General features: G+C 34.5%; 1 protein-coding gene across 1 annotated transcript in view; it reads right to left on the bottom strand.

Annotated features, from left to right (window-relative positions):
• PKL (chromatin remodeling factor CHD3 (PICKLE)) overlaps nucleotides 1-14,236 on the bottom strand; it is a 132,262-nt gene that overhangs the window by 92,602 nt on the left and 25,424 nt on the right. Inside the window, exons 2-10 of the mRNA XM_089815178.1 lie at nucleotides 2,825-2,980; nucleotides 2,599-2,736; nucleotides 2,338-2,486; nucleotides 1,845-2,006; nucleotides 1,068-1,315; nucleotides 888-983; nucleotides 656-795; nucleotides 308-532; nucleotides 22-129 (exon numbers count right to left, since the gene is read on the bottom strand). Of these exons, the coding sequence (XP_089671304.1) occupies nucleotides 22-129; nucleotides 308-532; nucleotides 656-795; nucleotides 888-983; nucleotides 1,068-1,315; nucleotides 1,845-2,006; nucleotides 2,338-2,486; nucleotides 2,599-2,736; nucleotides 2,825-2,980 (1,422 nt within the window). The remainder of the gene's footprint in view (nucleotides 1-21; nucleotides 130-307; nucleotides 533-655; nucleotides 796-887; nucleotides 984-1,067; nucleotides 1,316-1,844; nucleotides 2,007-2,337; nucleotides 2,487-2,598; nucleotides 2,737-2,824; nucleotides 2,981-14,236) is intronic.

The following is a 14,236-nucleotide window of genomic DNA, read 5'->3' on the forward strand; positions in this document are numbered from 1 at the left end:
AAGATAAAAAACTCTGCCAACCTGAAGTGGTGTGCCTGTTAACAAAACCCTATGCTTTGCAGAATACTGTGTCAATGTCTGGAAAAGCTTGGAATCTTTGTTCTTAAGCCTGTGACCTTCATCAACTATCTGCAATTCAAATTGTCTTTAAAACCCACTCTTAAGAAAGCATATATTTTCTTGACAAAGACTATGCGCCCAAGATCAAATAAATTAACATTACGAGGAAACATTTATTACAGAAAAAAATTAATAAAACTGAAATCGACAAATTAAAAAGCCACAATTATAGGAAATAAATAATTACCATGCATTCCCATTTGATTTGTTTTAAGACTGCAGTATCACAGTTTATCATTTCATATGATGTCAAAAGAACGTTAAATTTTATTCTCTCTTGTTTAGATTGATTTGAAGTGGAAGCTGGCTTTTTTCTTCCCTTGTGCTTCTTTGACAGTTTGCCTTTCTTCAAATGATAAAACTCATACTGTCTTATCTGAGCACGAGCTGGAGCATTCCCCACATACATCACCTGCAGAAGTTAATATCTGTCAATGTAAAATTATAACACCTGTACAAGAACAAGCCACACTGTGTTTGTGAAATATAAAATAGCTAAAGAATTAACAAGGTAGAATCTAGATATACAACATACAACATTCATCTGTGGAGCCCAGGTGGAAAATTCACGCTCCCAATTTCGCAATGTAGAAAGAGGTGCCACAACCAAATGAGGAAGAGTTACATCCTCTTCAATGAGAGATGCTAAAAATGCGATGCTCTGTATAGTTTTGCCTGCCATCACCGAATCATTTCAGCAATTGATAGAAACTTATCCCATGTGCAATTTGCAATCAGATTAAGGGAATTACTTCACAAAAATTTACCAAGTCCCATTTCATCTGCAAGAATAACATGAGTCTCCTTGAGCCATGCAAACCGTAGAAAATTTAATCCCTCAAGCTGATATGGGTGCAACGTACCTGCCAATATATATTTCCAATAAAAAATATGCACAACACAAAATTTCAAAAAATCAACACTTACAGTATATATCCTTCAAATACCTCCCGTGAGGAAACTTGGAGTTTGATCATACTGTTCAAAATCTCTTCGACGACGCTTGGCTTCTTTTCCATCAAAAACTGAACCCTTCCGCTTTCGAGTCATTTGCAATTGTCCTCTAGCCTTTATCGAATTGAACCTTTCAATTTCAGCACGAAAAGCAGATATATCTTCCTCAACTTCCCATGTACATTCGTCGTATTGAAGCTCTTTCCATTTGACCAAATATTCCCGTAACTCACCAGTCATTCTGAGAAAAACATTTAATGTTAACTCCAAGATTAGTTAACAGACAATAACAAGGTGCCCAAATTTTATATGCATCTAAGATACTATGAATTCGATAGATGACCATCTTAAAACATTTGTTTAGAAAATTCTACCACAAAAATAAAGCCTCACAAAAAACTGTTTATTATTACAAAACATGTACCATAACACCAAGAGTAAGAAAACATGCCATGCAAACCCACTTATAAACTTTGACAGAATGCAAACATAATATATTACAAGCATATATAGATTATATAAAATTTCACATGAGGTTTAGCATATTTCATGGTTGAAACAATTACAGAAAATTAAAGAATCGCATTTGCTTAGAGAACATTAGAAAAGACAATATCTAATATCAACAGCTCATCCGATTGAAAATAATCAAGTACTCAAAATATTAACCTCTGAAAGTAAAGTATAGTTAACAAAAATCCCAACCGTTCACCTTTGTTTGCTCTGAGCTTTTATAATAGCATTCCAATATGCAAAAAGACAGGAATCACCTGCTACTAATGATTCTATCCACAGTTGTCCACTCAGGCCGAATTGGAATCCAATCATCATCTGAGATTTTCATAGAATCCATTTGCCGATGAAAATTACTGATCCTTGTCTTGATGCGTGGGATTTCCTTGAAAGATTTCTCAAAATCCTCATAGGGAATCCTGTAGATGGCCAAGTCCAATGCATGATTGTTAATAACTTTGAATATTTTATCGTAACAAATTAAAAGTCAGAAACATAAGAGAGGTCTTATCCTCATCCCACAACAACACAAAAATTAAGGTTGACCCAAGCAGAGGGACAAGTGATAATGTTAGCATAACACAAAATGAGAATCACAAATAAACAGAATGGAAAGAGCAACCACATAAAGCCAGAAATTATATGTACGTATCTTTTTGTAACAAATATGTAATAGACTTCCTCTACTGAGCATGCACATGCGAATTTTAAATTTAGGAGAGAGTATAAATCAATGATTGTGCCATTTACCATGAGCAGTGAAGATAAGACATTGACTTCCACTTCACTAAATATTGCCTCACTAATTTTTTGGTTGAAGACTCCCCTTCGTCATTGCTATCATTTACCGGTCTCATTTGAAAATCTAATATTTTATCAAGTTCGTGAAGGGGATTGACCTGTTAAATTTACAAAAATAAGTGTCAACATTAGTCCAATGTCAACCGATTTCTTGTCTGTATCGAGAGAGAGAGAGAGAGAGAGAGAGAGTAGTGAAGATTGGAAACTTACACACTGAGGACAGCTCCAACTTCCACGAGGCACAAGTTTCAGAGGTGGAGTCAAACACTTAAGATGGTATACAGCAGTGCATGTATCACAGCAGAGAAGCTTTCCACTGCCTCCACAGGCATAGCAAGAATCATCACTCTGCAAAAAGACAAACAATGCATATCAGAGATATAAATACTAATAAAGTGCATTAATTTAAACAGAAATTACATTTTAAAATGATTACAGCATCTGATCTAATTATTTTTGCGGGCTGATTTGTATCATGTCCTGTTCCTTCTTGTTCTTTCCAATCTGCATCATCTTCCATTTCATCTGCTTCATTGTAAGATGGCTTCTTTCCTGACCTGATTCTAAGTCTCTCTGCCATGCAATTCACTTCCTGGAAATCATATATATATAAGATGGCTTTAAGCTCTTTTTTTTAAAATTGAGCAATATTTCCACAAAACAAATAGAATCTAACAGCTTTAAATTACTTTCTAAATGTGTAAATCAAGACAGTGTCCTGGATTCTGGAAAAGCTCTGAAAGAATAACAAGGAAATCTGATCAATTTGATCCCTCTGTTCAATAATCTTAAGTCAAACTATTGCTACAAAGCTCAAATCTTCAATCCATCGGAAAAGTTCCAATCATGTAATCTCCCTGCATTCTCTCCTTTATTGAATAGCAGCATTATCAGCGCATGAATGCAGCTAAATTTCAACCACACCTGGTATGCACCCAACTAAAGTACAAGCAGTCTCCTGAGATGAGCCTAATCCTACACCAGATGCAAATTCAAGGTGCATTTCCTACTCCCACACACTAGGCATTGGAAAAAGGTAAACACTAACAAAGTCATGTTGTAGCTTACATGTAATCTGACTTTTTAAATATCATGTATGTTTGAGTTTTAGGATTGATAAATCTATTACTTTAATGATGCTAAATGTGTGACTATGTTTATATATACATAAAACATTTTTGTACATTAAGTATTAATTACCAAAGTTAAAATTCATATTATACTAATGCACTCACTTATAATTTGTTATGATTCTTAAATAGCTGTGCCCTTGAACCTGCTTACCCAAGTTTTGATGGTCCAGTCTGGGTGTCTGGTACCCATACTTTGTATACCCTCATAATTGTGCACCTATATAACCTTATCTATAGATTACTTATCTACTAATCTCATGTCCTAAGGCAAAAATTGGAAAATCCACATTTACATATCACCAGAACCTAGTTGAGTAAAGAATCGTACCATTCAGATCTTCTCAATATATAGATTTTGGATTTTCTAAGTTATAATGGAGAAACATTCAATAAAAATTTGATGACAAGAGCAAGATATTTTCTTTTTCAAACCCATAAAACTTGCTCCATCCTTGTTTCTTCACAAGGATAGCGATAAGTAGCACTTTTTGTTCAAAATCCTCTTGCATACATAATAATCTCTGAAAAGCAATATGCCAAGTATTGATCTTTTCGTCATACAAGTTTGTCTTCCCATGCTTGAGTGTAGTGGGTTAAGTAAAAGAGTGAAAAATATGTATTGGTCCCATAACTTCTTTAATAGGCTTGAGAAATGTGAGTTTTGAAAGGATGAGACATACTTGCTCTTTACACATGATAGATTATTTATTAATTTTCAAAATCTTATTTTCTGTAAATATGTTAAAAAAATACCTTGTATTTGAAAAGATTGCTGTTTTTTCTCAAACAGGTGCATGAACTACTAACAGAAAGACCACAAATTTATCAAACATCATTCATACACCATAATTATGTCACCCTGTGTTTCTGGGATGAGCAAGTTTTAAAAAGATAAGACATACCAGCTCTATACACATGATAGATTATATATTAAATTTCAAAATCTTATTTTTTGTAAATAAGTTAAAGAACCTTTATCTTTGAAAAGATTGCCTTTTCTTCAAACAGGTGCATGAACTACTAACAGAAAGACAACAAATTTGTCAAACATCCTTCATACACCATACTTGTATTACCTGGGTTTCTGGGACAAGGGGACAAGGAAACAGGCTTCCAGGACGGGGGGGCAGGGAAATGGTTTCAAGGAGGGGGTTTTCCCCTGGAGCAGAGGACGGCTGGTGACAGCTATACATAGATAGATAGAGAGATAAGGAAATCCAGAATTTCATTCAAAAAAACTAATAATAGTCAATTGTTTATTATATTGTGAAATTTGGATTGGGAGCTTTATAGCAATACAGAAAACAAGTTAATCCAAGGAAATTATTTGTAATAGAAAAACCTCTGTTGCAATTAAAACTTCATTTAAAGATCAAAAAGAAAAAACCATGGGCACAAAAAATAGGCTAACAGGTGTTAAGGAAAATAAGATCAGAGATAGAGGATAACAGTTTTATTTTCAGATTCAATCAGATGACTATTCACAGATTTGATATATACTTCTTTGTTGTCTACTGTTATTTTAATAAATAATAATGGTCTGTACTTACTGCAGATATGGAAGATCACAAAAGTCTGATTGCTATAATAAATTGCAGATGATAATGTATATTTGCTGGGTAATCGTATGCCGCTTGATTGATATTTTCCCACAGCAAATATCACACATATATATAATACGAAACGTCACATACATGTAGGGGCATGACCCCTACGTGGCAATAGGGTCATGACCCTACATGGTTTGACTAGTTGTTGTGCCTTAATAAACTAATATGCCATCAATGACAAGCATTAACAAGTCCATGAACAGCTTTAGACATTATACATATTGTGCCCGAGCATATAATGCAACTCATATTAAGGTTATCGCTGTGTAATTTCAAGCCCAATCACAGGGAGAGAACTAATCTGCCTTAGGCAGATAAATACATCAGTACATAAATTTGATCATATTTTTATGTGGCCCTATCTGGGCAATATCACAGGTATTAGAATATTTATGATATCAGTATGTGTAGTAATCACAACATATGCATATAGGTACGTATATGCATATACATATGTGTGTATGTATAGATATACATACGTATACATATACATATGTATATGAATGTGTATAGTTGCTCCATATACTGATATCAATGCTTATCAGACCCAACCGAAGCTATTACTGTAACAACAGGTGGCAACTGCATTTAATAATGGGAATGGCAAACACAAACATTTGGACAAAAATGCCATATGTAAAACTGGCTTCCTAAATGATGTTAAAATAAAGTTTTATATGTGATTGAGATCTAACATATAAATGGATTCCAATTCCTAAAAAACAGACAAATCTCCAGAGAATATATTAGCAAGTATTAATCATGAAAATTAGACTAGTAAGACAGCTAGATCAATGCATAGCAGATGAACTCGTATTTATTTACATGCTCCATCATTGCATACTCACAAAAGACACAAGATGGATCACTACAATATTTTGCAACAAAAATAATAATATTGGTACTGTAGTTAAAGGCATAAGCTTGAAGAAAGTGCAGTCAAGCAGCCCACATAGAGATAATGAGTCAGCAAATAAATTGATGCTTCATGCAATCAGAGCAAAGTGTAAAGAGTAAAATTAAAAATAAAGTTAAAAGCATTAATATTTGATGGAATGTGAACAAGCAGAATTTGATGCCCCCATTACAATAAAAAGAATTGCAATAAATTATAAAACCACTTGCTTTATGACTGCCATCACTGGAAATGGCTGCCTGCCCCAGGACAGTTGGGGGACGAGTCCCCAGCCATCTGGGGAAGAGTCAATGGTTTCTGCTACAAGAATTGACTGTTTCCAAGTTTCCAGGACAGTTTCCAAATTTTTTGCATAACTAAGGACAGCTTGGAAATGTTTCCAGCTATCCCCCATCCTTGAAACCGTTTCCATTTCCAGTCCGTTGACAATTAAGGTGGAATTGTTTTCCTGGGAAACATGGATAATTAACAATTACTCAAAAAAGAATCAGCGTATTTTATAAAAAGTAAGAAAATATGGCTTGGTAAAATGTTCCAAACAAGAACAAACACATCATTAAACACTACCTCCGCATTAAATATAAATATTGGTGCAACCCAGACATTATTTAAAAATTCAAAAACAAAAGCAGTATTATACTTTTCATTTATTATTGGCTATCGATAACAATGAAAATATAAAGAGCCACCTGCTTAAACATGTCCCTCCAAATACATCAAATATTACAAGCACATACAAAATTCAAAAAATAACAGCCTAGCATATATACAAATGTGTAAAGTTTCTGCTAAATCCTTATCTCTTAATCAGAATTTCAATCCAGTCTTATATGCTGAGTTAGATCCTTTTATGTATTCTGAATATGGATGAAGTTATTGCTTATTATAATGTAGATCAATACTGAATATTGCACCTTTCAACGTGAGGGAGACTCTCAAGTATAAATCGCAGGATGTAAAATACTTAGAAGAGCAGAGTGCTGTTACTGCGTATCTTCTAAACTGCATTTACAACCTATATATATACCCTTTCTAAAGGGTATGTCCCTCAAGAGACATAACCCTTGGCACTAACCATACTATTATTAATCCTAAGTCGGCGATCTAGCAGATACAGATTAGTCATGACTAACTAATTGTTAGTTTAGTCAAGCACTAAACAAGGCATCATCCTAGAAATTGCCAGCACCTCTAGGAGAAATATATATGTAAATTAAATGCCAATCATTAGAGATATATAATTAAGAGAAAGTACGGTCTGTACTGTCAGACCTGTAGGTTTATCTTGGTTATATTCTTAACACTCCCTCTTAACCTGATAATCCTACACAGAGATATTATATCTAGCAACACCAATACAAATGTTTAAGCAAGAATTAATACTCTATATTTGTCTGTCTCTTCTTAGTATGTGGTATCATAGAACACATGATACAAAGTCATATTACTAAACCTGTGATATGACAAATCACTGCTACTAGCGATAAAACACAGGTTGTGACTCATAGAAACTGGTGTTTCTATATCACAACGAGTTCCTGAGTTTAAGATCTACTAGAATACAAGATAAACCCAAAGAATACTAAGATTCTTCCTTTATCCAATTTGTGACCCATGAACATAGTAATGTCAACATCACAATATGATCTAAAACTCATCTAGATCTTATAGTAAAATCTAATGTTTAGTACATTATCTAAGAGATCGTCATCTCTCATAATGCCTTTTATACAGGTGTTCATTATTTCAAAGATCGTCACCTCTTTAAATAATGATTACACATGGTGGAGCCCATAACAGTCAACAGCCTGACAAAAATAAAATTATTTTATTAATAATCAAGAGAGTACAAATGGATTACAACTCAACCATACCAAGTCTCCTATTGAAATGTTCTATCTTTACTCTAGATAGAGGTTTGGTGAGTATGTCTTCTGTCTGATCTGTAGTGCAAATGTATTCCAATTTTACAGAATTTTCATCTACCATATCTCTTACATAGTGGTAAGGAATTTCAATATGCTTGGACCTGTCATGGAAAACTGGATTCACTGAGAGCTTGATGGAACTTTGATTATCACAATGAATAATCGTAGGATTCATGGCTTGCCCAAATAATCCTACAAGTAACTTCCTCAGCCAGACTACTTCACGAGAGGCCATTGCTGCTGCAATGTATTCGACTTTGTGGAGCTCTAAACTACTGAAGACTGTTTTCTGCATATCCAAGATATCATAGCTGATCCTAAACTGAAACAGCATCCTGAAGTGCTTTTCCTCTCTTTAACACTTCCACCCGACGGTGAATCCATGCAAATCTAAAGCAACTTTCTCATATTTGAGACCAAAATTAAGGGTGCCTTGTAAGTATCTCATAATGTGTTTAACTACAACTAGATGAATCTCCTTCGGTTCACACATAAACTGACTTAAGGCATTAACTGCATAGCAAATATTTGGTATTGTATTTACTAAGTACATAAGAGATCCAATCATCTATCTGTAGAGAGTAGAATCTATGGATGGTGATTCTACAGCTGCTTCCTTAAGCTAATGTAGATTAGTCTCCATAGGAGAAGACATAGGTTTGCAATTCCACATTCCAAATCTCTTTAAAATACCTGATGTATACTTCCCTTGATTTAATATTATACAGTCAAAATTCTGTCGTACTTCCAGTCCTAGGAAGTAATGAAGGAGTCCCAAGTCTTTCATCTACAATTCTCTAGTTAGATCTTACTTGCACTGATCTATGAGATGATCATCACCTATAATTAGTAGATCATCAACATACAGTATCAAAATTACAATATCATCTTTATCTCTTTTATAATATAAATTTGGATCAGCTTCATTCTTAGAGAATCCTAAGCTGGTGAGATACTTATCAACTCTTTCATACCAGGCCCTAGGAGCCTGTTTAAGCCCATAGAGAACTTTCTTGAGCCTGCAAACAAAAGCGTTAGGATCATGAGTTTCAAATCCTTCAAGTTGTTCCAGATATACTTCTTCTGAAATCTTTCCATTTAGGAATGTTGTTTTTACATTCATCTGATGTACCTTCCATCCCTTTGATGAAGCAATTGCTAAGACTGCTCTTACGAAGGTATATCTGGCAATAGGAGCAAAGGTTTCTTCATAATCAATCCCTTCTTTCTGATAAAATCCTCTGGCAACAAATCTGTCTCTATACTTCTCAATACTATCATCAGCAGCATGCTTTATTTTAAATATCCATTTGGAAGAAACAACAAATTTTCCTTTAGGTCTTGGAACAATTTCCCAAACATCATTTTTCATAATAGATTGGTATTCTTCTACCATAGCTTCTTTCCAGGCTGAATGTTTAATAGCATCAGAAGGATTGGTTGGCTCAGTTTTGGATAAATCACTCATGTTTGTTGTATAACCAGAGAATCTTTTAGGTCTTTTCCTTTCTCTGATTGTTCCTGAAGGTGCAGCAAAGTCTTGAGCTGCTTCAATTGTTTTTATGGCCCAAAGTGGTCTTTTCTTTGAATTTTCTTCAAGGTTCATATTTTGGATTTCATCTTCGATCTCTTCTAAGTTCTCCCTCTAGGATCCAAATTCACTATTTCTTTCAGAACTAGATAAAGGAGAAGGTTCATCAAAACTTATGGCTCTTTTGAATGCAAGATCTTCCTCAAAGATTACATCTCTGCTAAGTTCAATAGTTTTCTGTCCAAGTATGAAAACCCTATATGCTTTAGAAGTTTCACTATATCCTACAAAAATACCTTTCCTCCCAGAGGGTTCTAACTTGGTTCTCTTCTCTTTTAGAACATGGATATATACAGGACATCCAAAAAATTTAAGATGACTTATATTGGATTTTACTTTAGTAAATACTTCTTCGAGGGTTTATCTTTAAGATAGGAGTGAGGGTTTTTGTTTTGAATATATATAGCAGTACAAGAGGCTTCTGCCCAAAGATAGTATTCTAGATTTTGGTCAAAAATATAGCCCTAGCAACTTCTATAATTGTCCTATTCTTTCTTTCTACTACCCCGTTTTGTTTTGGGTTATAAGGAACATTGTACTCCCTCTTAATCCCTAATTCTTAACAAAAACTTTTTAAAAAGTCTGAGGTATATTCTCCTCCGTTATTTGTTCTAAGGGTTTTGATTTTATGTCCTGAAAAAAATTTAGTTAATGCTTTGAATTCTTTAAATCTTTGTAGGATTTCTGCTGATTCCTTGCATTTTAAAAAATAAATCCATTTTTTCCTAGAGAAGTCATCTATGAACAAGATATAATACTAGAATCCTCCAAGAGAAGGAACGGACATAGGTCCACATAAATCTAAATGAATTGATTCTAGTACATTATTTGTTTTCCTAGTACTATCATGAAAGGGACTTCTGGTGCTTTTACCCAAAGCACACCCCTTGCAAATACTAGGGTGATCTTTATTTAATTTGGGTAATCCAATAACCATCTTTTCCATAGTTGACAAAGTTTTAAAATTTAGATGCCCTAATCTCCTGAGCCATATTTCATTTGAATCTTTAGCTTCGTGAACTAGGGCTTGAATGGATCAACTAAATTTTGTATTCAGTTCATACAAATATCCCTTTCTTTGACCAATTAACTTTGCTTTCTTGATGGAATAATTCTTAGCCCAAGTTAATACTTTGCCATCCACGAATGCAACATTGTGTCCATCATCTTCAAGCATTGTAATTGAGATTAGGTTTCTTTTAATCCCTAATACATAGGGTACACCTTTAAGAAGAAGAGTATTTCCTGATTTTAGTTTCAAAGTACAATTTCCAATTCCTTCAATGGAGTGTGCAGAGTTATCACCAATGGTAACTTCACCGTTAACTTTCTCTGATAAAGAATCTAGAATTTCTTTGTATCCCGTTATATGTCTAGAAAATTCACTATCAATTACCCATGCTTTATTTGAAATTTCATTTGATAAAGAGGAATACAAAACACGGTTCTCAAGATCAAAAGTATCTTCTTCTCTAATGACATTTGTACAATTTGCCTGTTGTTTGGAATTTTCAGGACAATTAGATCTATAGTGTCCAAATTTTTCACATTTGAAACACTTTATTTTAGATAGATCTTTCTTGGGCTTTCCATTCTTTTGATTTCCTTTTTTCTTCTTGAAATGCTTCTTCTTGCCCTTATAAGAGTTTGTATTAAGAACATGAAATTCTTCATCTTCTATTTTTGGTTTCCCTTCTTTTCTTAGTTTTTTGGATTCCTCTTGAAGACAATCATTCTTGAGTCTGTTAAAGTCCAGAAGCTGATCTCTGGCACTTATTCCTTGTGCGAATGTTTCCCATGAATCTGGCAATCCATCTATAGCCATAAGCGTTAATTTTGTGTCATTAATGATGGTTCCTATGTGTTGTGAAGTTTTCACACCATCGCCCCAAAATTTTTGGGGACCTCCTTTTTTCTAATCGCCTTGGCAAATTTTTGGATTGTCCAACAATTTTGAGTTTTGAAAATTTTGAGCTTTGGACACCTTCAGGGCCAGTGGGGAGAAGGTTAGATATATTTTCACCCGGTTTCAACTTAATTTTCCAGAGCTATCAATTTTGTCCTTAGGCCAAATAATTTTCTAATTTAATTTCAACTTGGCAGGATAAAGTTGTGAATTTTGTACTTAGACGTTTTCTTTTGAAAATTTGGTCTTAACTCTGTAAATTTGGATAATTCTCAAAAGAGAAATTTTAATTAGACTTAAGTTTTGGAAAATCTCAAATTTTTCTTTGGTGAAAATTTTTTAATTTTGTTGAGAAAAAGTGCAAAAAATCGATTTTTGGTTCTAAATGCAATTTTAATTTTTTAATTTTTAGCTTGGCAAAATCGATTTGATAGAAAATTGCAAAAAATTAGCTTTAATTGGATTAATTGCCTTGAAAACTTTTAAATTTTTTAATGAATTTAGTAATTTAATATTGAAAAAATGCCTTTTAGTTAGCCAAAATCCAAATTTAATGACGTATTAATCACTAAACCCTCATTAAATGAAAATATTTAACACCCTCAAGGCCATTTAATTTCGTTTTGCAATTGGAGCTAATTAGTAAATTTAAAAGTGCAATTTTCTTTTGGCAAAATTAATTTTTTTGAGCTAAATATTTAATTGTGGACCTTAACTTGAATTTAATTTTTGTTTTTTGTTTTCTCCTAGACCATGTAGGCCAGCTTTATGGAGAAAGAAAATTGGCTATAAAGGGAGTCTCCTCCCCATTTCATTTTCACAAATCATTTCTTCCTCTCCATATGGGCGAATTTTGTGGAGGAGCAGATTTTTTCCAGACTTGGGCGAATTTAGTGGAAGGCAGTTTTTTGCATGCTTGGGCGATTTTTGCTTGCATTCCTCCATTTTCAGGCCTTGGCGATTTTTCTTGTGGGCAGATTTTTGCAGATTTTGATGGTTTTTTCCTCCATTTGTGGGCTGTGATTTGTGCCCTGGGTAGATTTGTGGGCAGATTTCAGACCTCATGCTTGGGCGAATTTGAGACAAAGGCAAAATTTTCCATTCTTGGCATTTTATTTAGGCAGATCTGATTCTGATTTTTGAGCAATTTGTGGTGAAGGTCTGTTTTTTTTCTCCTATTTAGGACTGCATTTTTTATATCAGATTTTGGCAATTTTGTTGGGAGAAGAAATACATATGAAAGTTTGATTTTTTGCATAGAAGGCAAGTGTTGGATGGTTTTAGGAGTGTTAATTTCTATTTGCAAAGGGATTTGAACTACTTGAAAGTCATATCCTAGGTCCCGAAAAGTCTCTGTAAGTTTATCGGTTAAGGTGAATTTTCATCATCTAGAGTTGCAAGGAGTGCTTAAGCTAACATCCATCTTTCGTTCTAGTCTAAGGATTGCTCCGCTTGGTTCTTCTTGCCTTTTGGTCCACCACTCTACCATCCCGTAATAGGGCGACGAGCATGGAGGATGATAGTGCAAGTAAGAATCCCAAGCGGGCGAACACTAAGAAAGACAAAGAGGATATGATGCCCAATACTTCCTTCTTCTCGAAAATGAAGAGAATAATTGACACCAATATCTGTACAGTGGACATGATACGGATGAGGGACAGACTGAAGGAAGGACAATCCCCCTTGGCAAAAAGGATTTACAAGAGTGGAATTGAACACGAAATGGCCTTTCCTCCCACATTGCCCTGTCCAAAATTGATTATGGAATGTGCATCCAGATTTTGATCTAAACAATAATTCCATCATTTTTTATGAAGGGAAGAGAGAGTTGGCCAGCATTGGCGAACAAGCGATTGAAGAAACATTTAACATTCACTAGTACAAAGGCATGTTGTAATGATGGACCAAGCAACTAAATCATTTCAAGATAACCAAGAGGCCTATTACACTCATCTAAAGCAGAATTGGATACGCGAGGGAAGGAGAGGAGTTAACAAATCATCGAGGCTTACAGTGGCACTTGATTTTGAGGATATTAGAGAAGAGGATGTCAATGAAACAAATTTTGGATCGAGGTTGGATGAGTTGGGAAAGGTTGCTATCAAGAAGAAGCATTTGGGCACCCTTTCCTCTCTCAGTGCTTTTATTAGATTTGCGAAGGAATATGAGAAGGATCATGAAAAGATATTGCAAGCAGCGAACAGCGTGGCGAAGTCAACGGAACTCAAGGCAAAGCACACACCTTGTCCTCCTATGGAAGAAGTTAACGAAAGGCTAGCTAAGTTCATTTCCTTAGCTAAGAAAATGAAAGAAAAGGGAAGATTTATATTAGAAGATCATTTGATGTAAGCCCAAGTGGCAATTTCCCTTTCTTCTAGAATAGGACAAGTGTCTATTTCTGATTGGCCACTATTTTGGTGCCGTCTCATTGGTTGCCACTTTTTGCACTTTTTTCATTGATCCATTGATGAGGTGGTAGCTTCTCATTGACTGATGGGGTGGCAACCCTAATTAGGGTTTTGAGGATCCAATCTGGATCGTTGATCTTGTTTTGATCTCCACCATCCGTTGTATTTTTGGCCTCTATAAAAGGCCATTTGCTCTCATTTGTAAAGGGTCGGAGAAATTGTTACGAAGATAATACCAAAATGCTCTCTTTTTCATTGTTGCGATTAGCATGTTGATCAAGAACATTGGGTGTTATTGCATGTCTTCTACTTCCACTTAGTTAGATTTTTCTTTCAAGTTGTTAAAGTTGGTTGCA

The sequence above is a fragment of the Cupressus sempervirens genome, chromosome 2 (genome assembly GCF_028749045.1).
Source record: "Cupressus sempervirens isolate cs-2001-9-10 chromosome 2, ASM2874904v1, whole genome shotgun sequence".
Taxonomy (NCBI): domain Eukaryota; kingdom Viridiplantae; phylum Streptophyta; class Pinopsida; order Cupressales; family Cupressaceae; genus Cupressus; species Cupressus sempervirens.